The sequence below is a fragment of the Protopterus annectens genome, chromosome 1.part0 (genome assembly GCF_019279795.1).
Source record: "Protopterus annectens isolate FY-2018-M chromosome 1.part0, PAN1.0, whole genome shotgun sequence".
NCBI lineage: Eukaryota > Metazoa > Chordata > Ceratodontiformes > Protopteridae > Protopterus > Protopterus annectens.
In genome coordinates this window covers 1,349,736,214-1,349,760,197 of record NC_056725.1, presented here as the reverse complement: position 1 = coordinate 1,349,760,197, position 23,984 = coordinate 1,349,736,214, and the positions used below count along the sequence as shown (strand labels likewise).

At 40.3% G+C, this 23,984-nt stretch overlaps 1 protein-coding gene across 3 annotated transcripts in view; it reads right to left on the bottom strand.

Moving 5' to 3' along the window:
* The window catches only part of WASF1 (WASP family member 1), a 1,915,084-nt gene that overhangs the window by 113,612 nt on the left and 1,777,488 nt on the right, over positions 1 to 23,984 (bottom strand). For all 3 annotated transcript variants that reach the window (XM_044066725.1, XM_044066733.1, XM_044066743.1), the window contains one exon: positions 4,022 to 4,204. In XM_044066725.1, the coding sequence (XP_043922660.1) occupies positions 4,022 to 4,204 (183 nt within the window). The remainder of the gene's footprint in view (positions 1 to 4,021; positions 4,205 to 23,984) is intronic.

The following is a 23,984-nucleotide window of genomic DNA, read 5'->3' as shown; positions in this document are numbered from 1 at the left end:
TGGAAGAAGGGCTAAGGAAGGACTCCCGATCTCGAGACCGTTTACAGGGCCTATCCACTTTCTTCTCTCTGTCTCTCCCTCTCTCTGCATCCTTGTGCTTCTTGTATCTCCCTTTGGCCACATCCCCTTCAGCAGGTCTAGCGGGAGGGTGAGTCCCAGTCTGGGGGGGGGGAGTTGGGCGGGAGTTGTAGAAGCCGAGGCTGAAGAATCTAAGGTCGATGCTGGAAGCAGGCCTTTTGCCACATGTTTGGCCTTTCTATCTTTCAGGGCTCTCGGATTAAATCCTGCACAAATGCTGCATTGGGCGGGCAAATGTGCTACACATAAGCAAACAACACACAGAGTGTGGCCATCCGCTGGTGAAAGCTTATGGCCACACTCTGTGCATTTTTTAAAGGTAGGTTTTGGCTGTTCAGACATCCCAAAAACAACAGCAGCCACACCTAGAAAACCCAACACACTACCTGACCATGCACACACTAGGGGAAGGGAAGGGTCTACACAAACTACCTCACAATAATTATAAACTTTTTTTTTTTTTATAACAACCAACGAACTAGCATTAGGTGGAGGGAAGGGGAACTAATTGAGAAACTCTCTCAAACCAAAAACCCCAAAAAGCAGTTACAGAAAACTCTAAGCTCAGAGCTATGGAGATAACGATGCTGATGCATGAAGCGGCAAACGAGATCTGAGGGAAGGTAGGAGATGGTGGTGTGTTATGGGTAAGGGGGAGAAGCTTGGAGCTCGGAGCAGATGCTTGTAAAGTTGTCGGCTTGGATCCAGTATGGATCTGAATACCCACAAGTTGCAGATAAAATGAAGTTAACTACTTCAGATACACAATAGCCCCCACTAACTGCAGAGACAGAGAGAGACCACAGTAAACTATGAAACAATTAAATAGAAAAATAAATAACTACAGAGAGACACAGACACAATATTCAATGAAACAAATAGACAGAAAAATGAAATGCAATACAATCTTTAACACTGCAAGTTTGTACTTAACTCAGCTAGTAACCCAGTTGATTGTAGGTATGTAGCAGAAGCCAAACAACTCAGGTATTGAGCAGTAATAAATTCAAAGATATGTGACTCACTTACAAATACAGAGAAACCCTCCAGGCTAAGAGTTCTACTTGAGCTTAGGATCACATTAGCGTATTCATTTGTTACAGTGACAGCTATACAATTATAAGTATTTTGTAAGTAACCAAGGACTGATTCACTGTATTTCCCTCATAGCCATCTTAACCTTTTCTTGTAAGTCTGTAGTATTACTACTATGTTCACCATTACTATTACCACTACTTGTGCTACAGCTGACTTTGTATTATTTAGCTAGATAAATCTTTACATCCAACGTTACTGTCATTATCCGTACTATTTTTTGTCTTAGAGTGTAGTCATCTTACTCAATGACTTGTAAATGTACTTGTTAAACTTTCCTCCCTGGGTCACTGCTGAAAAGGGAACATGCCCAGCTAGACTTTCCTGGTAAATAAAAGCAAATCAGTCAATTATGGGGTGATCAGCACTTGGGGGAGAATGTGACTAGTTGTATTCTACACAGTTCAGACCTAAGTTTATCTTTAATCAGTGCTCCCATCCCTGACATCACATAAGGTACAGAAAAATGGACCACTCTCTTTACAGATGACACAAGGTGGGGAAGGAGTGTTTGACAAGACTACAGGTCTAACAAAGAAGTTAAAACCCCTGAAAGCAGGACCCAAGAAGTGTCAGCTCTGTTTCACTGCTTCCAGTGGAAGGTGTCACAAAGGTGGACTGACAGCCAACTTAGTAGTGGAACACATTCAATTGGAATGCCAGGCAGAAAAATTCAGAACAGACGGATATGAATGTTATTATCCGAGAAAGTATGAACCACTGGGTTCAGTGTGAGGGAGTGGTAAAACAGGCAAACCAAAGACAGGGTATATAATCACAGGTGTAGGAAGGTAATAATGTCCCTGTATCAGGTCTTTGTAAGACCACAGATGGAGTGTTGCACACCATTATGGAGGATTTACTGGGAGATAGAGGATACACTGCTGCTGTTGTTGTTGTTGTTGTGTCTTTCGGCTTTTCCTGGTTAGGGGTCGCCACAGTGGAATTCCGGTCCGCTAATGATTTGCAGTAGATTTTTCCGTGCTGAGTTGCCGGCCCTGGCGCACAACCTTCAACGAAGGTATGCCCATTCACGCATGTCCCCACACAGAGGATGCTCTAGCTTAGAATCGAATAGGACAACGTCTTACTGTGAGGCAACAACGCTACCGCAGCAGCAACAGGGTGCAAATAAAGCCATTCAGGAGCTGTTACAAGGATGGAGAGAATAGTGGATGAAAGCAGCTAAGGAAGTGTAACTGCTTTCCTTAGAAAACAGGAGAGACAGGCTGGAACATGATATGGATGCATAAGGCAATAAAGGGACTATGCAATGAGATTATGCTCTATAAGCAGAACAGGTAGGTAGGAAGGGATACAATTACCATGTTAAAGGAACCCAATTTAATTAGGATTTTAGGAAAAAGTTCTTCACAAAAACAGCAGAGCAGTAGCTATGTGGAAAGAATTGTCAGAGTTGGTAACAGAGGCAAAGACAGGATATTTAAAACAGACCAGGACACCTGAGCCAAGAGGAGGGAAAGGGTAGGGGCAGTTACCTTTGCCCAGCTGCAACACTCGAGCAAAGTCAGTATTATTAATGTTGTGCTAACTTTCTAGTAAAAGTACCAGATGTTATAAACGTTTACATGTTTTCAGCCTGAGCTGAGTCTGAAAACAGGCCATAGAGACCAGTGCACTACCCTGGCAAATAAGTTCAAATAAGGACATAAATACACACACACATATACACCCACACACACACACACATATATTTTTTGTTATTTATATATAAAATAAACAAGAAATAATATTTTTGGATTGTTGAAATGTTGAGTCCACATCCTCATTTTGTTCTGTCTTTTCCAGCTGAATCTGGAAATGCAATGCAGTGTGTGTGTGTGTGTGTGTGTGTGTGTGTGTGTGTGTGTGTGTGTGCAGGGAGGGGGTGCGTGCATGATTGCATATGTGTGTATGTACACTGAACAAGCAGAAAAAACTGCAAGGAAGAAAGTGGAGCAACTGTGGTAAGAACATGGCTGCCTAAGAGAAGGAATCACATTCTGAAGTATAAAACAGCAATTAAAAGGTCTAAATGCATACATAACTTCTGTTAAATGTTAATATTAGCACAGCAGTTGATTTCACTTTCCAGCATTTCACATAAAAATAATTAAGAGTTATTTAAATTAGTTTCAATAGTATCAGAGAAGTCAAAAGATATACCAGTAGTTTAACTAAGGTGCGGTGAAGAGGGCAGTTGCCCTGGGCAAAAGTTATTACAGGGCATGCCTAGAACCTTGGAAGAACTGCCAATCAGGTGCAGGCACAGTACTGGCATTCATTTAGGCAGACACTACTGATACAGTGTCTGCTTAAATCAATGTCTTTTATTCAGTGTCATCAACTGCAGCAAAGAGTTATTACAAGCTCCTTGGACAACTGTTTTGCTCCTCAACTTGTGAGAGGACCCTTTTTTCTCCCCCAACTTTGGGTTGGGGGTGCCAGTCTGGGAACAGCCCAAGGTGCCAACTAAGCTAGCTATGACTCAAGGATGTATGCACTCCACTTCATTTATGCATATATCAAAAATGTGCACATTTGATGCTGTGTTAACAGTTTCTGGAAGCTGTATTCTTCCTTCATGCACAGTGTTAAAGCTGCAAAAGAAATGGACAACAAAGAAGACAAAAACTTTGGTGGTACCAATTAGAAACTTCTGGACACATTTGCCCTTAATAGAATGAATCAGTGACAAATTTATACAGACTAAGGACCTGCTTTTACTTCAACCAAATGTCTGCAGGACCAGCTGCTGCAAAGTGTGTCTGCGCACCTGAAATGTGTGAACTTTATTTTTGCTTCACTTTTCACTACATGTTAACTCTCAAATCAGCTTTTCACATACCTAATTCCTGCAGGTATAGGTTTTCCATCTCCTGCTCCATGCATTGGTGGAGGTGGGGGTGGTTCCTGAGGTCTGCTGACATAAATTCGATCACCACTTCTACTCAGAAGTTCATTCATCTGACTATAGGGAAGCGCAGCAAGCGAGAAGGGTCCATCTATGTGGTCCACATAAGCATGAGTCCTAAACAAGAGGGAAAAGAAGACAGTTAGTGTGTCTATCAGTCTGATACATTCCCTAACCTGACAGCCATGTGAACTATACACCCAGTAGTACCGTGCAACAGACAGGACATACACAGCCTGCATCAACATAGTGCATAAACTGCCTATATGTGGGGCTGGGTGCTCACAATGCACAAGTATTACACACTGCTCACAACATACTTACCTACAAAAAACATACTTTATAGGCAGAGAATATAGATAAATTGTTGAACTGTGCTATTCATACAGTGTGCTAATAGTCCAATGTACAACAAATATGTCGAAATGCTGTCTGTAAGCTATTATAGGCTTATCAAGATACTACCTGGTCCACTGTGTGCAGCTGTTAATTGCTACTGCATGAGAGTGTGCTGTCACCAACATTAAAATATCTCGCAAAGAGGTTTAGCAAAGTTAGCCGACATTTTCATTGTATGCAACAGTGTTTTCTTTCACTTGCAGTTAGGCAAGGTTATTTAATATTTGTAGTACCACTGCTGCTATGCTGTGGCATCCCCTAAATGGTCATCATTAGCCCACTGCATCAGTGCTAATATCCTTACCATCTTCTGGTTTCCTCCCACATTCTAAACACATGCAGTAGGTGGACTGGACACTTTAAATTGGCTGTAAGTGTGTGTGATCTGGAAGAACAACAGCAGCAGGGCTAGCCGCCAGGTGGTGTGAATGCTGGCTCTAGATGATTGTCACTATTGAAGTGGTATCCTGATCTCATGTGCCAAAATGGGAAAAAGGGGTTGCGCTAGATGGATTAATGGCAAGCTACTGCCTCTCATCCAAGCCACCAAGTTTGCAAATTCTGAACATTTCTATATCTCCTTTGCTGATGATATATTATATATCTAATTCTCAAACTGCTCCTTTTAAAACTTCCTTACATAACTGTCTCTCTTCCATTGGGAATTGTAACTGCTCTATAACCCCTGCATCTAAAGCCTAACCATACTCCTTCCTCACTACTCCTACTTTTAACCCACCTTGCACTAGCCTCTAATTATTATAGAGCCTAGTTACTCATATTCCTACAACAAACTTTATTCTTACTTCTCTATTTTCTACTTCTTTTTCCATTCTTTTCTCTGTTTCCTGTAATTTGCCCCATTTTTTTCTCTTTTTCTATACCTATGCATGCACTATTTCTCCCTCTCAAAATGTTCCTGCATATCTCCCTTTTCCACTAATTCTACTTCTTTAACTTCACCATTCTCCCCAAAAGATAACTTTTTATATCCTTGACTTCCATATATGTACCTCCTAAATATTATGCATGATTTTCATTTTCATAATTTTTACTAAACCTCTGAAATCAATCACCCTGTAATAATTGTATTTTCTTTTCTCTGTTATTTCACACTCTATGTGTACACATTTATGTATGAATTCACTACTGTTTGCACCTTAAAATTGTTGAGGTTAACTTGCTTACATATATTTTAATTGTTCTATATTATTACTTGTGTTGGAGCTTTTCTCCCCAGGCCTCCTCTGAAAACGGGCTCGCAAGGCCCAGTGGACTATCCCGGTAAACAAATGCCAATAAATAAATATAGCACAATTGCTTTCCCTGAAATAGTCAGTAGTTATTTACTTCCATTAAAAACAAAATTCCGTTTTCAAGAGCTGAAATTATATTATTTATTTATTTATTTGACATTTGTTGAGCAGGATAGTTCAACTAAGCTGGTGCCCTTTTTCAGCAGAGGCCTAGGGAGAAAAGCTCCACAATAACACACAAAAGAGTAATACAGTAAACAGTACAACAAATCCATTGCTCTCAATTTAGAATACACAAAGTTTCAAATCACAAGGTTAAAGAAATGAATCAATTTGTTCAAATTTAGTTCAAAGGCACAAACTAAAAGCAGTAAGATAAGATTATTTCCAAGATAGTTTCTAACACACAGCAGAAAGACAGTTATACAGGCGGTGTACAGAGTATAGTGAGAGCATTCTGACAACTGGTACTATTATAGCATTTTATGTACAGAAAAGGGAATGTCTGAGGATTGAGATTTAGTAGTTAGGAGCGAATAGTAAGGTTGAGAGCAGATTTACCAGAGGGACTGGAGTTTCAAAGAGTAAGGATGAGGGAGGAGAGGTAAGGTTGAATAGGAGGCGAGTTACAGAAGAGAGTTGTGTGGTAGGGTCAGTGGTGTAGGGACTGTACTCGGAGAGGTGTGGAAGGAGACAAGTGAGGAGATACCAGGACATAAGGACGGCTTACACAGGATGGAATGTATGATCAGTAGTCAAGAGAGAAGCAGTTGGTGGAGGAATTCTAACCAGTTGAAGGTATTGAGAAAGTGACAGTGGTGGGATTTAAAAGTTTGGTTAGCAGCAAATCTGGCAACTTTGTTATAGGTGGTTTCTAGTTTTGTTAAGAGAGAGGTCTGCAAATTGGTGAGGATTTGTGAGCTGCAGAAGAGACTAGGGAGAAGGTAGGCATGAGAATGGGAGATTCAAGACTCGGTTAGGTATTTTTTATTTCTGCAAAGCAGGACTAGCTTTTGCTGAGTTTTCTTGATGCAACTGAGCACGTGTAAGGTCAAATTTGAGTTGGTCATCTATGATGACTCTCAGAAGCTTAGTATGTGATTCAACTGTGACAGTGGTATTGTTGAGTGATGAGATAGAGAAAGAGGGTTTAAGATGGTTGACAGATTTAGGAAGAAATAGTAAAAGGTTAGTTTTTTTTGGATTTAAGATTAGCTGGTTATGGAAGAGACATTTTTCAATAGATTTGAAGGATTTTTGAGTAAGGGTATTCAGATCCAAGAGGTTATCAGAGGTGATGATGACTGTGGAGTCATCAGCATATTGTATAAGTGAAGACTGTGGACAGGATGAGTATAGGAGATTAGTAAAGATGTTGAACAATAAGTGACCAAGTACTGATGCTTGAGAGACTCCATCTTGATGGGGAGAGGAGGGGATAATGAGGAAAGCTATTTAACAGATTGCTGTTTGTCAACTGTCAAGCTATGAAACAGTTAAACTTGAAAGATTTAGGTCAGACAGTCTGGCAAAGAGCAGGGGGTGGGAGACAGTGTTGAAAGCTTTGGAGAGGTCTAGGAAGAGACAGGAGATAAGTCTGCTGTTTTCTTTGTCTAGCAAGATAGTGTTAGTAAAGGAAATGACAGCTGTTAAGGTACTATGGTTAGGACGGGATCTGTGCTGTGTGCAGGTTAGTAAGTTTTCTTGGATTAGACAGTCCAGGATTTGTTTGTGTACACATTTCTCCAGTATTTTGGAGAGAGGGGACAGAATTGCTATTGGCTTGCATTTAGAAAGTTCGGTGGAGTTACCTCCTTTGTGAATGGGGTGAGTACAGAATTGTTTCCAGATAGAGGGTACTTTAGATTCAGTTAGCAAGTAGTTGATAAGAAGACAGCTAGGAAGTGCTTATGAGTTAGCAGTTGTCTTTAGGAAGAATAGGGGTAGATTGTCAGCTGAGGAGGAGCGAGTTTTCAGTTTAAGAAGTACTTGTTTTATATAGCTTATGGCTACTGGTTTTAGAGAGAACGTGTCATTATGTTAAAAGGGGATAGAGAGGTCAGGGGGGATGACACAGCTGGAAGCTTCCATCAGTTTACTGACAGTGTCAATGAAGTAGGAGTTAAATATGGATACAGTTACTTTTGGAGTATTGTTTGGGCAGGGGTTAGGAGTAGAGGGGTTACCTTGGTGTAGTATTTGATTAATGAAGTTCCAACATTTTTTGGGGTTAGTTGTATGTGAAGTTTGAGGTTTATGGTAGAAGTTCTTTTCATCTTGCAACCAAAAACAAAAGAGGGTGAACCAAACCACAGCAGGCAGCAGATAAAAAAGAATTCCATTTAATGGTAAGCGCTTTCGCAGCACATCAAGCTGCTTCATCAGACAGACAAGAAATGCAACGCCTTACTTTTAAATTAAAAACAACCAATAAAATCATTTGTTCAATTATATAGGGTAATAAATACAATCCTTATTTAAAGACATATACAAAAGCATATCTATAATCAGTTTAAAAATAGTAATTTAGGCAGTAAATATTTAGAACCATAAACATGTTGCACATAAATGTGAACAATTTAATACAGTAGTCATCTGGGCAGTCCTCTAGCCTGTAAAACTGGCTTTATAGAAACTATCATTAATACCTCTGCCCATGTTAGCTCTCATCCTTGTGATCCATTCTAACTCTGCTGTCTCTGTTTTATTTCTGATGTTTACCCCTCTTTCATTCTTGGGGATTACTTCCATCACCATGAACTTGAATGTGTGTGTGCGATCATGTGTAGCTACATGTTTGGCTAAAGCACTGGATTCAGCACCCCAGGATATATCATACAAATGTTCTCTCATGCGTTCTTTTAAAGTACGATTTGTTTTCCTTATGTAGAATGAATAGCATCGACTACAGTAAGCCAGATAGACCATGTCAGTTGTATTGCAGTCTGCTGTTAACTTAAATTTCCATGTTTTACCAGTATCTGGATGAGTAAACTTTCTACTGGTATCTAGGTATCCACAGTAATTACATTTTTTACATGGGAAAGTACCCCTCTTACCACTATTAGTCCTATTTATAAAGGCATCCCTCGGCCCACATAGTAGCCTTTTCAAAGATGTCTTATTCTTGTAAGTATAGCTAGGTCTATCTCCTACTATATCCCTCACTTTTATCATCTGTACATAATATATCCCAGTATTTCACAAAGATGTCCTGCAGTAACCTTATATCACTGGAATAAGTGATAGGTATGAGCATGAATCTCCTACCTTTATTTCCACCACTGTTACTGACAATAGTATCTGAGAAGTAGGGTCTACCCCTTCCCCTCTATATTTGGGTATTTAGGAAAGTATATCTGTAACTTCCCTCTCATTGTAGCCTCTGTCCATGAATTTGTCTTTAAGATTCTCAAGTTCTTCCTTAAACGTCTGATCATCTGCCACTAGTCTTGAAGTTCTTAGGCTTTGGCCTTTGATAACATTCTTGAAAATGTGTTCTGGATGCATACTTTGCCTGTGGAGGTATGAGCTCCTATAGCACTCTTTCCTGTGGATCTGTGCATCAAATCCCCTTACACTATCCCTTGTTACTCTTACATTAAAAAAATAGTGTTGTAAGAACTACTGATAGTAAATTTAAGGAATTCAGTGCTGTTATTTATAGCCTCATGAAACTGCTTCAAGGTATGCTCATTACCTTCCCACAGCAAAAACAAGTCATCCACAAATCGACACTAAAAAATTAACTGTCCTGTCCTCTCATACATACGCAGGTGGTTATTTTCCCATCCAGCCATGTCAATGTTGGCATAGCTACTGGCACAAGAAGTGCCCATAGCTATGCCATCTGCCTGCCTGTACAAGTTGTGTTCAAACAAAAATACATTATTTTCTAGAATTAATTCAACAAATAGAGAAAGCAACTCTATAAAACCAGAATCATATGATGCATCGTCTAGTAAATATTGTTTAAAAATTTCCAGGCCAATACTGTTAGGTATGCTAGTAAAGAGCAGCTGCATGTCTAGAGTAACCATTAAGCAGCCATCACTAATCTGTCTGCTGTTAGTAAATGTATATAAATCTGTTAAAAATTGTTTGGTGTCCTTAAGAATATTTGTATTCTTACCCAGGACTATTTTGAGATGCTTTTTAACAAAGATACTCAGTGGCTCAGTACACCACCCTCTGTCGGCCACAACTGATCTTATAGGAGGTAGTGTAGGATGTTTATGAACCTTTGGTAGCCCTTGTATAATTGGTATGACAGGTTCACTAACAACTAAATAACTAAAGAGCTCAATATCTATAATTCTGCATTGTAAGCATTCATAGTAGATTGTTTCATCTTCCAAAAAACCAACTTTGTCATACACTTTAGGGTCATTCAGCCTCAAGTTCACAGTTTCTTCATAGTAGCAGAGGTCCATAATTACCAAGGGCCCTCCCTTATCAGTTGGTCTTATAAACACTGAATTGTCTGCCTGTAAAACTGGCTAGGCTTGCCTTTCAGAAGAGTTCAAGTTTGAAGACATGGCTTCCCTGACACAATTATCATACAAGTTATATACCTTTTTGGTGCAAACTTTCTCAAATGCTTCAAATACTGCATTGTTTTTAGGTGTGAAAGTACTGCTTTTGCAGAACACATTGACGGTACCATCCCCTTTACTTTCATTCCCAAACTGTATTTTAAGCATTAAATTGCGTGTAAAAGTTTTTAGTTCAATGATGTTATCAGTTCATTTCATTTGGTTAGCTGGCATAAAAGTCATACCTTTTTCAAGGACACTCTTTTCAGCTGATGTTAGTGTCCTAGAAGAAATGTTCCATATTATCAATTTCTTGCTTGCATCCACATCTTTTTATAGTCATGGTGTTGTCGTTCTCGAGTGAAGCTTTCCTTTTCAGGCGACCCCTGTTGTTGGACCACTCCCAAAAATGTGTGTTGTGAATTGGAAATGGTAATTTAGCTTCCATCCTACTTCTAGGATTCAAACTCGGCCCTGAAACAACAATGCTGAATGAAATATCAACTGCATGGTTCCCTTTTTTCTTGCATTCTCCCCCAGTAAAGGAAGCTGTATCCACCATTACTGCACTGCTGGCTGTGTGTGCTGTGATGTCATCAGGGGGTGTGGTAGCTGTTTCAGCTTCAGTAGACCCAATGATGTTACTTTCTCTTAAAGGGGCCATGTCTACCCCATTAGAGGCATTTGCTGCTTCTGTTCTTAAATGGGAAACATGAATATCAGCGTTGTTCACTGCACTAGCTGTAGTCAATGCATTTTTTTGGCCAGGCAAACACTCTGCCTGAAGAAAAATCTTGCATGTCTCTCTGAATATTTTTCTTTTTTTGACCCAAAAGTTGTTGTTCATATAGAGTTACAGTTTCTATTAGATGGTCTATTTTAAAATCAACAGTGTTAGGAGGATAATGTTCATATAGTTCAGTTTGCATTTGAAGAATGTTGCAAGCCAGTGATTCTTCCTCTGGTAGAAATTATTCTATAAGAAGACTCATGTAATTAAATCCCAGGTCTAGATTAAGTTGTTGCCATTTAATTAATAACTGTTTGCATGTATCCCCATATGTGGGTATCTTCAAACCAGTAGCTCACGGGGAATTATTTGCAACTTTAAATAGGCTTCAAGGTGAAACCTTTGCATTTGAAGCATTTTAAGCTTTCTTAAATCATTTTCCAACTTAAAGATGTCTTTCTTTAGTTGTGAAGAATCAAAGTCACTTACTTCTGCCAAGTCCTTCTCAAGGCTCGACACATCAAAGTTCAACAGAGGATTACTCAAGTTATTCACCAGGGGCTGCAGTCTCCCTTGCTTGATTCTCCATCCGCCATTCAGCTCAGGTACATATTCTAGCTCAGGCACAGTGGTAATTCCTTCAGCCATGGTACTATACCACAAACAACCAATGAGAATACAAAAAGACAAAAATATTATGTAGATAGTTGGGTTCGACCAACTCAACAAGAATGAACCAAAAACAAGAGGATCAACCAAACCACAGCAGGCAGCAGATAAAAAATAATGTAGAATGTAAGAAGAATGTAAAAGTACACAGATCATAATACAAGTAAAGCGGACATGTTTTCTCTTACTTTTGCATAGGTGAATGCCTGGATTAAAACTCTGGGCTTAAACTAACAACATATTTTAAGTGGAAGCAAGTAAATATGAGAACACAGAATATAATGAAAAGTTTTCCATTGGCAATAAATGTTTCAGATTGTCTTTCAGGCTGCAACACAGGACTACATACTTCTCTTTATCTTATTTTTCCACGGTGGCAAGCTGATAATAGGGCAATAAAAAGACAGAACACTAGTTTCTTCAAGGCTAAAAGTTAATGATTTCTGAAAGTATACAAATACGATTCACATCCTGGAAAGGGTGAATAAAGATAAAAAAATCAGAACAGACACCATTTAGTGTAAGCAGAAGCACAGGCAAATACATGCATTTTAGCATTGCTACCCTCAGTTTCAGGTTAATTAAGGTCTGTGTTAACTGCTGTCTATTTGGCACAGCCATTCCTATTGGGAGAGTTAAACTTCATTATTTGAAAATATATATAGTTATGTGTATTTGTATTAACTTAGCAGTTTGTTGGAGGTGTTCTAGGGGTGTGCATTTTTTGAGGGTCTTTATTAAAATGAAAGTTTTGTAAAATGAAGGATCCGATGTTGATATGAAAATAATGTATAAAGGATTAACCTGCCAAACATTAACAGGTGCTGTATCACAAAAGCTAGAACTAGGCATTTAAAAAGTTGACATATACAATAGGTGGGAATAATGAGTGCTTACCATAATGACAACACTTTCAATATTATCTTGGAATGTGAATGGGCTCACATGTATAGACAAAAATGAAAGAATATTTAATTATATTAAGAAATGCAGAGTGCAAATACTAATGCTACAGGAGACACATTTGGAAAGAACTGAGCATGCACATCTGACAAAAAGGATTTGAGAATGGATACTCTGAAGAATATCAGGGAAAAAAGAAACGTGGAGTACTTATATTAAATGCTAGAGGAACTCCAACAGTGGCAGAAGAGGGAAAAACATAATAATAGCAGATTTGTAATAGCAAGGGGCTACTGGCAAAGGATGAGGATTTTTTGGCATTTATTTATATTTCAACTAAAACTCCTATTTTGGCGCTGAAGACAATTTTGGGAGAAATAATCAGCCTTTAGCAGGGAATATTACTTATAGGTGGGGACTGGAATTTGATTTTCAACAGTAAGGATGTATTGGGGGACTAGAAGGGAAAATATAACAAGAGAGGGTAGATTTCTGAAGAAATGTATGAAAACATTTGACATGAAAGATGGGAATTTCGTAGTAGGAACTCTGAGAAAATTTACTTATTCCCCAAGGCACAATAACTGGGCTAGACTTGACAGAAATTAAATTTCACAGGAACATGCCCATTTAATTGAGAACTTTGATTCACATCCAATTTCAGATCATACACCAATAATTACTAAGATAAAAATGCAGGGCAATTAACAAATAATGAGATGCTGGCATTTCCCCACCCACCTCCTAAAAAGAGAGGAATTTAAAGAATGGGTAGTGGAAATTATCTGGAAGTTACTATGGAAGAAATATAGTACTTCAGAAGTCATCTATAGTGATTGAGATAATATGCATGAGTTTAGAAAGATTGCTGTTTAAACAACTGTTTTTTTATAATAACTCTAGAGCACAAAAACTTTTGGCACAATGACTTAGGCTACAGAAAGTAGAAAGTGTTGTTTCCAAACTTAGGGAGTCTATAACAGGAAAAATAAGCAGAGATCCTATAGAGGTATTACAGCTATTTCAGACATTTTATGAAAAGTTGTATAAAACAAAGAAGTGGGAAAATCAAGAAAAAACACAAATGGAAAAATTTATGGAAGAATGCCAAGGTTAAAGGTTGATGAGGCTCAAAAACTAACAGTTAAGGTAGGAGGAGATTATATAAAACTGGTGATGTATAACCAACCTTTAGGAAAGTCTCCAAGAACAGAAGGTATTGCATTAGAAGTTTGGAAACTAGGAGGGAAGAAAGTGATTACGATCCAGAAGTTTTTTAATAATATTTTAAAATGAGGGGAGGCAACAACATCCTGGAAAAAACAATGTTGCTTGCAATACACCTAAAGGCTGCAAAGACTCATCAGATCCAGCTTCATATAGGCCCATTTCAACTTTAAATCATGATTCTAAAGTGTTTATTTCTATAATGGCTAAAAGAATGGCAACAGTCATATCAAAATTGATAGATCTGGACGAGTGTGGTTTTGTGGAGGGGACAATCTGACAACATTAACAAAACAGTGATGATCCAGAAGGAAGCAGAATGTAAGAAATTACCACTGATATTGGTGGGCCTTGAGCCACCGAATGCATTTGACAGAGTAAGCTGGGATTTTATGAGTAGGACAATGGAAGAATTTGCATTTCCTGATACAATAATAAAGTTAATTTGAATGATATATGAGGGATGGAAGGCAAAATTCAATGTGGGAGGGCTCCTCTTTGATAAGTTGTGTCTGAACAGAGGAACCAACCAGGGGTGGCCCTTTCCCCTCTAGAACCATTGGCAAAGAAAATAAGGGACTCAGAAATTCAAGGATATAATATGTATGGTGTTAAAGAAAAGTTGGATGTATTTGCAGATGATAATATTTTGTACCTAAAGGAACCAGAAAAGGACACCTTAATTGTTTGTTTGTCTTTTCGGCTTTTCTCGGTTAGGGGTCGCCACAGCAGAACTCCAGTCCGCTAATGATTGGCAGTTGCTTTTTATGGTGCCGTGTTGCCAGCCCGACGCCCAACATTCAGTGAAGGCATGCCCATTCATGCATGTCTTTCGGAGGCCACTCAACTGTGGGAAGGACATGCAGACTCCACACAGAAGGCACTCCAGCCGAGAATCGAACAGGAGAACCTCTTGCTATGAGGCAACAACGCTACCGCTGTACCACTGCGTATACATAGAAAAGGTGATGTGGAATATTCTGAGTTAGTTCCATTCCCCCCCCCCAAGAGACATAAATTAAGATAAAACAAAGGTTATAGCAATAAACGATGTACTCACTCATGAATTGGTCCAGCAATACCCATATTTATGGGGGCATGATAAAATGAAGCATTTGGGAGTATGAAATAAAAAGGATTTGGTTATTGCAGCTAGGATATGTGGGAAGAGGCTGAACAAAAGATAACACAAAAACTGAAAAACTGGAAGTTGTTGCCTATGGATATGGATAGCAAAATACAACAGTAAAATGTTTTAGTTCCTTTAGCTTTATACATGTCAGGCATGTTTTTGTCAACCAGAGGAGAAGTTGTTGATATTAATTAATAAAGAGTTGAAAGATTTTATTTGGGAGGGGAAGAGGACAAAAGTCAAATGGGATAAGTTATTCCTCCCAACAGAACAAGGAGGATTAATATTACCTAATTTGAAGGTACACTTTAGAGCAATACAATTAAGGCTCTTCTACATAACACAAGCAGAAAGATACCATTCAAAGAGGAAATGGATGATGATGAAGCAAGGAGGTAATTCAAGAAATAAGGAATGAATGGGATTTAGGACAGAGATCCTTAAGGAGAGCAACAGTCATGCAGAATATTATATTCATAAAGTACAGAAAGCATACTAGGAACTAAGCCAACATAGGAATGGAGAAATGAGATTCTGCTGATAGGAATGACTGCAATTAGGGGTACAGAGAATAGGCAAGAGGGGGATGGAATTTAATGGAGGAAGATGGCAAAGGAACCAAGGTAGTGGGAACAAATACTTAGGGAAGGAAAGATAATAAATAAAATGGGAAGAGGCCAAGAAGACATTTGGAATGTAGGCTAATGACTGTCTTCCCTATCAGGGATTGACATCAAAGTATAGACAAAGAGAAAGAGATACGGGAATCCTAAATGAAAGACCTGTGCTGGTTGAGTTTTTAGTTGAATTTAAAACAGAAGCTGCTGTTAAAAAAGGATAATTAATAGGGCATATAAAATATCACACAAGAACTATGGGAATTAATCAGAAGAGGTCAGACAAAATTGGGAAGAGAGATTAGATATGCAATTCACAAAGAAACAATGGGAGGACATATGTATGGCTCCCAAATATGCAACAAAATCTAGAAGATTGAGGATTTTTGCCTGTAAATGTTTGCATAGCTACTTTAATACCAAAGCATTTTCCTTGGTAAATGGCAAATGTTGGAGGTGTGATGGGGAAGAAAGAGGTAACTGGGAACATATGTTATGGGAGTGTAAAGAGTTGGCATATGTTAAAAAATCCTTACAGAGTACTCTGCCAGGAGTACTGGGCAAGCAACTGAGTGTAGCTAAGACAATGATTTTTTGAGCTTAGATACAGGATCTGAATTGCCTAGGTATATTATGGCTTTGTTAAGTTTAATTCTGGTGGCTGTCAAAAAAGCAATTACTAGAAAATGGAAATCAAAGTGTAAACCAACTGTATTTGAAGCAGTGATTGTTGTTAGAGAGATAAAAGAACAGGATGTAGGATTTTTACAAAAGGGTATGAGTAAGTTTCATAGGAAAAAAGGAAATTGTGGGAACAATAAGTGCAGAAAAATGTTTTGGAGGAGAAATGAGGTTTAAGAGAAGGCATGAATTGAATAATTTATGTATTATTGCTTACATTATATGATGTATAATAATGGGTTCCAATTATATGATCGAACGCTAGAAATAGTGAACGCTCATTTGTCGAACCCAAATGCACAAAACCACAGAATATCAAAGGAAAGGATCAGCAAATTCTTTCCAGGGAAAAAAATTTGCTGGACCGTTCTCTGGATTTTGCTGTTTTTTTCACTGTGATGCATACTCGGAGTTGATATATTTAAATTGGGGGGCACACCCCCACATCAGGGGGTGTGGGGGGAAAAGCCCCCTTTATGTTGCGTGTACATTCTTTTTTTTTGGATCAGTGAATTTTTTCCCTGGGAAAAAATTCACTGATCCGTTCCTTCGACATTTTGTGGTTTCGTGCATTTGGGTTTGATTATAGATCGTTTGCTATTTCTAGCTTTTAATCATATAATATGAACCCTATAATAATATATGTGATGTACAACGTTTGTAAATATGAACTTGTTAATTTGGTTTGATTACATTTATATAAATGTAAGCTTGCCTATGTTACAAGTGATAATTCAATAAATGTGTTTAAAAATAAGGTGGTTGTCAGTAAACATGAGTGAATTGTTAAATTGTCTCAGGATGCCCCTTTCAACCATGCTAGCCACAGAGACAGTAAGGAAGTGCACATCCATGGGTGCGGACTCTCTTTTTTGTGATCTACAAGCAGCTGTGCAAGAGGGGTCTGTAACTAACTAAATATGGAGTCACTGGACTGGGGAAGAGGGCTAGGACCGCTTTAAACAGCACTCTTGGGGGTAATGCTTCCCAGTGGGCAAAATAGCTGCTCTGCACTCAGTTACGGTTGCTCTACTGTATCATTGACTTGATATCTTGCCAAGTCACCATCTTGCATTTGACATGATAGACGTGCTCACTAAAACTGCTGAAGCTTGGGATAGGATGAAGTCTCCCATTCCCTTTGGAACACAAGAAATCGTTTGTGTAGAATCTTTTGCTTTTCTCTAAATAAGGAAAAGGTTCTAAGTCCTCACTCTGCAATAGAGGCTAAGCTTGTTCCAGCAATTCAAAAAGACCACTAGCTCTCTAAACCAACTTCTTTCTAGAGGGAAGACTTAATAAAAAGAAAAAAGAAAAAAACACAAACAGGCCTGTGTGGATAGCACCTCAATGGGGGGGGGGGGGGGGGGGGCTTGCCCAACTGGCCTCCCAAAGGTAGCTTTGTGAGGCAGAAAAGAATTCAAATGCTGTATGCATGGAATCATCATTCTAAAAGACATGGCAGGTAGTAGGAGGAGGGAAATGTAACACTGTCTAATGCTTGCAATCATCCACATTGCAAAATAAGGTATGCTGCTTCATGCAATAATGGGTACAGATCTAGAATAAGATAACTCAGTTGTCGAGTATCACAAAGGTCTTCTATGATGGTCAAGACTTGCTTACAGGCCTTCTACTAGGTTATCAGAAGTCTGTTTTAATTGGACCTTACCTGGAATGAGGAATCCAAAATGACTTGCTGAAGTACATACTTAAAGTGGGACAACGTAAGCCATGCCATTCGCACTTGAGTATGGTATACTGGCTTAACAATAACTACAGCACAGTGAAATCACCCAGCATTGACCTTAACTGATCAGTGTATGTTTATACCAATAAAGTAACATTCTGATTAAAAAAAATAGCAGACAAAAAGAAAGCCTACTGCAGAAAAGGTCATGCAAGTTTTTTCTAGAGCATCCTTGATCGAAAACTCTGGAAGTTCTTGCAGCTATTCCACAGCCGGGTAAAAACAAATTGGGAAAGGTGACAGAGTCAGATGAGGAACCAAACTCATGATGTGACAGAGAAAGTACAGTTTTGTACCTGCCATAAATGTAGATGTTCGAGTGTTCACACTGCTGCAGTCATTACACTTGGGTTATCCTGCCGTCAGGCAGTCCCGCAGTCAGCCTGAGTTCCAAAGTCTTGGTCTGGCGTCAGTTGCTGTCGCCTCTTCCCTGACGTCAGTGCGCCAGGGGTATATAAGATGCATCCGACGCCATTTTCTTCAGTTTTTCTTGCCCCAGATGTCAGGTGCCCCCAAGTAGGTAGGCAATACATATTGCTAATCAAAAATATACAGTAAAAACAATACCTTCAGTTACCAGCAAATACACCCCAAAGGTTGTATAGGATAGAAAGGTATAGATAAGTCCAGCTAGTTCAGAGGGGATGTTGGGAGGGTAACCTGGACTGCAGCAGTGTGAACACTCGAACATCTACATTTATGGTAGGTACAAAACTGTACTATGTTCATCGTGTTACACTGCTGCAGTCATTACACTTGGGTAGAATCCCAAAGCTGAGGTCGGGTGGCTGGTCTATAAAGAGTTAGGATTGGCTATGAGGCCCTGCAGAACTGCAGTGGCAAATCCTGCTCTGGATTTAGAGTAAAGAGGCAGGTGGTAATGCTTGGTAAAGGTGTGCACTGAACTCCAAGTTGCAGCCTCCAAAATTTCCTTGGTAGGTACTCCTCTGAGAAAGGCTGTTGAAGTGGCTGTTGCCCTGGTGGAATGTGGCCTAATGTTATTTGGGACTGATTTTCCATGCTGTGTGTAGCAGTACCGAATACAGTGTCCTATCCATTTGGATATAGTCTGCTTGGAGATACCCTTGCCCTGTGATCCTGCAGCATATGCTACAAACAGTTGTTTAGTTTTCCTAAAAGCCTTTGTTTTGTCCAAGTAGAAGCGTAGCTGCCTGTGTATGTCCAAAGAATGCAGAAGTTTCTCCCCTTTATTCTGGGGGTTTGGATAAAAAGTTGGCAAATGGATGGTTTGGTTAAGAGCCACACTAGATTCCACCTTTGGCATAAAGGTAGGGTTTGTCCTTAAAGATACCCTGTCCTGATGAAAAATTATAAAAGGTTCCACTGCCATTAATGCCTGTAGCTCTGAGACTCTTCGTGCTGAAGTTACTGCCAGGAGCAGAGCTGTTTTCCATGATAAAATTTTTAGATTGGCTGTATTGGCTGGCTCAAACGGTGGCAGGGTCAGATTTTCCAAAACGAAATTGAGGTCCCAAGTTGGTGTTGGTGCTCTCCGGGGTGGTCTTATGTTTTTAGCCCCTCTGAGGTACTGTTTTAGCAAGGGATAAGAGAATAAAGGAGGATCCGTGTTGTAATGTGCTGAAATGGCAGAGGTGTGGATCTTAATTGATGAGAAGGATAAGCCTCTGTCCAGCATCTCAGTTAAGTATTGTAAAATCTGAGGAATGTTTGGAACAAGAGGGTCAAGGCTTTGAGCCTGGTTCCAGGCACAGAATCTCTTCCATTTTTCTGAGTAAGCTTTCCTGGTGCTAGGCCTCCTGGCCTCCAAAATGACATCCATAACAGCTTTAGAGAGAGGTGTTGTCTGTTTGACTAATGTATCTGCCATACAGCCAGGTTTAGTGTTTTGAGCTGACCGTGCAGGATCTGATTGTTTTGCTGAGTCAGAAGGTGTAGAATTTGAGGCAAAATCCATGGTGGGCCTTGAGCCAAGTTCCTTAAGATAGGGTACCAGTGCTGGCATGGCCAGTCTGGAGCAATCAGGATCATCTCTGTTTTTTCTTGTCTGGCTTTTAGGAATACCTTTGAAAGGAGAGGCAGTGGCGGGAAGGCATAAACTTTTAGGTTTTTCCAGCCGAACAGAAGAGCATCCACTTTCCATGCTTGTTTGTGATAAGTCCTTGTGCAGAATTTTTGTAGTTGGCAATTCAGTGGGGAGGCAAAAAGATCTATGTCTGGGCATCCCCACTTTTGCGTTACCATGCTGAAGATTTGTGGATTCAATTTCCATTTGTGAGGGTCCATGATATTTCTGCTTAGATCATCTGCCAGAGTATTTTTCTTTCCTGGTAGGAATTGTGCTTGCAGGTGAACTTGATAAGTTAGAGCTGTGTTCCACAAGGCCATGGCTTGCCTGCATAGGGGATAAGAATGAGTGCCTCCTTGCTTGTTTATGTACCACATTACTGTGGTGTTGTCTGTCTTTAGTAGTAAATGTCCTGGATGTAGAAGGTCCTTGAAAGCTGTTAGGGCATTCTGAACAGCCAACATCTCTTTTTGATTGATGTGAAGATGCATCTGGTCTGTGGTCCACTTGCCCTGAATGCATTTTCCTGCCATGTGTGCTCCCCAGGCGTAATCCGAAGCATCTATTGTTAGAGTTTGCCTGGCTGTGGGTTGGGTAAAAGGATGACCCTTGTTTAGGTGACATGCCTGTGCCCACCATCGAAACTCCTGTTGAAGGCAGGGAATCATTGGTATTACTGCTTCTAAACTGTGAGAGTGTTGAGTCCAAACACTTTTCAGGTACTATTGTAATTTCCTCATATGCAGTCTGGCATATGGTATTAGTAGTATGCAGGATGCCATGAATCCCAGGGTCTGAAGAATTTTTCTTGCAGGGAGATGGGACTTTGTTACCAGCAATTGAAAATATTGAGTAAGTTGAACTTGTTTGTCTGGCGTGAGGTAAGCCATCTGGGCTGTTGTATTTAAGCTGGCACCCAGGAATATAATCTGTTGTGAGGGTACTAGTTTTGACTTCTTTTCGTTTATTGTGTACCCTAGAGAAATTAGCAACCTTTTTACAAACGCCAGATGCTGTAGAAGAATGTCCTTTGTCTCTGCTTGAATGAGGCAGTCGTCCAGGTATGGATATATCTGAATTCCTTTTTGTCTGCAAAATGCAATTACTGGTGCCAGGCACTTTGTGAAGACCCTGGGTGCAGTAGTTAAGCCAAAGGGCAGTGCAGAGAACTGGTAGAGCATTGTACCAGCTTTGAATCTGAGGTATCTTCTGCAATTTTGTCTGATAGCGACACGCAGGTATGCCTCTTTGAGGTCCAGAGTAACAAGCCAAGCCTTCTTGCCCAGCATGGGGTAGAAGCTGCTGTAATGTCAACATTTTGAATTTCGGAATATCCAGGTAAGTATTCAGAATTGAAAGATCTAGTATGGGCCTCCAGGCCTTGTCCTTTCTGGGGACCAGGAAGAGTCTTGAGTAAAATCCTTGTCCTTGTTCCTGTTGTGGTACTTTTTGAATAGCTCTCATGTCCATGAGGGCTGAAATTTGTTTTTGTGCCTCTGCCCATTGATTTTGTGGCAGGTCTGGCATTCCTTTTAACCTTGGTAAAGTATGAAAGTGGAATCTGTAACCTTGAGACACAGTATTCAGGACCCACTTGTCTTGGGTGATTGTTTGCCAGTTTTGAGGGAAAAGTCCTAGTTTTCCCCCTAAGGGGGCTTCCAGAAGGGACGTGCTTGGCGTACGAAGGGGAAAGTCATTTTGACTGTTTCCTGTAAGGTTGAGACTTGTCCTCACCACCTTTTGGGGTTGAGGTGCCCCACTGTCATTGTCTGTTTGAGCCTTGGGGTTGAGATCTGCCTCTTGGGCGTCTGTATCTGCCTCTCTGTGGCCTGTCTGACACTGGAAAGGACCAATTCTTTGTTGGCCAATTTCTGCTAAACCAAAGTGGTTGTACCTGTAAGAAATCCTTGACTGTTTGCATAGATTTAGATTTATCCTCCATTTTCTTTAACACCTCTTCTGCCTTAACACCAAACAAAGTATCATGCTGTAAAGGAGCATCCAATAATTTTGCCTTAACATGATCAGATAAACTTTGTTCTTTTAACCAAGCATGTCTTCGAATCACAGAACCTGTAACTGCGGCTCTACAAGAGGCCTCTAAAGAATCAAAACCACATTGCAGAGTATGTTTTCCCACCTGTTCAACTGCATGCAATAGATCCTGCATTTCTTTACAATCAGGAGCTTCTGAGCTTGCAAGCATTTTCTGTTTTAACTGAGCCATTAAATATTGTTGGTACTTAAGCATGTGAAACTGGCAATTTAAAGCTCTTACTGCTAAAGTTGCAGAAGTGTATACTTTCTTCCCCCGTCTATCCAAAGCTCTGGAATCTCTGACAGAGGGTACTGGATTTTTTGCAATGGAAGCCTTAACCCCTTTTGGACCCTGGGAAATAGTTTCTGGATCAGCAGAAGGGTTTTTGTAAAGAAACTTGTGAGAGTCAGGGACTCTATAATACCTATCTGGCTTGGCTGGAGCAGGGGGCAAAGAGTCAGGAGATAAACTGGATTCAGAGAACACATCATCCACAGTATCTAGCACAGGCGGAATAGCCAGGGGTCTGTGTTGAGGCAATAAGAGGAAATCCCTGAGCCTTTTCTTTGATTCTGAATAATCCTGGCTTTCCCAGTGGAAATGCTCCCTCATGGTATGTAAAGTTTCCCCAAAAGAATAATCCTCAGGAAGAGAGGCTGAAGGGATAGATTCTTCAGCATCAGAGTCCTCATAGGGGGGGAGAGAGTATCCCTGGTCTGAAGAGGAATCAGAGGAAATGGAAATCTGATCAGAGGAGTCATAGTCTGTATCCTGCCTAGGCCTTTTCTCAGGAGGGGGATGGGAACCCCTGATTAGAGTAATGAGGTCTTCGGCCATTTTAAGCATGTTTCTTAGGCATGGAGGACTGTCCAGGAGAATGCTGTACTTGTTTCTTTGTCTTTAATGGTACCTTTGTCTTGGCTATTGTTTTAATGGTAAGTTGTGAAGGTCTGAAAACACCCTCAGAAGCCGATGCCTGCTCAGCGGCTCCGGACCCATCTGACGGATTAGTTTCCGTAGGCCCACTACCTTGAGTTTCCAGAGGCCTAGATGTCTCCACGTGGGAGTCGGCAGCGACCTGTGGCTCTGAGGTAGCGGGTGTCAGGGGCTGCGAAAGTGCCTCACTGAGAACTGGTGAACCGGCAAATGGCCTAGAAGAGGTTTCGTCGTCGGTTTTGGACCTCGGATGCCTGTCTTTATCCTTATCTTTGCGTTTTTTCGGTATTAAGGTCGTCGGCTGATCCGACGGCATCGTATAATTGAACCTTCGTCCAAAGTAGCACAAAGCAAAATCAAAACGTATTTTTATAGTGCGTTTGTTAAATCTAGCACAAAACCGACAACTAGTGACGTCGTGATCAGGACCTAGGCATGGCATACAGTAAGAGTGGAAGCCCTTATGAGGTACTTGCTTCCCACAAGAAATACAATTATTAACTTTTTCTGACATCGGTCTGAGGCAAGAAAAAAGTTTCCCCAATTGGGTACTTAGCTTTATTGAAGACTTCGGATCTGAAATTTGACTTCGAAAATCTCAGGAGTCGGCCGACTGGCACTTGCGAACTGCTTCTGCTTCGGGCACCACGCGGCAAGAAAGACTGAAGAAAACAGCATCGGATGCATCTTATATACCCTTGGCGCACTGACGTCAGGGAAGAGGCGACAGCAACTGACGCCGGACCAAGACTTTGGAACTCAGGCCGACTGCGGGACCGCCTGATGGCAGGATAACCCAAGTGTAATGACTGCAGCAGTGTAACATGATGAACATCATTCTCTTTCCCCCCTTCCAAAGTTTTAAATTCATTCTCTGGAAGTTAAAATGGTATAGTTCTGTAGTCTCTGTGACCCATGCCTAACTGAACAGATCATGTATGACTCTATCTGCCTAGTGAAGCATACTTAGTATGTCG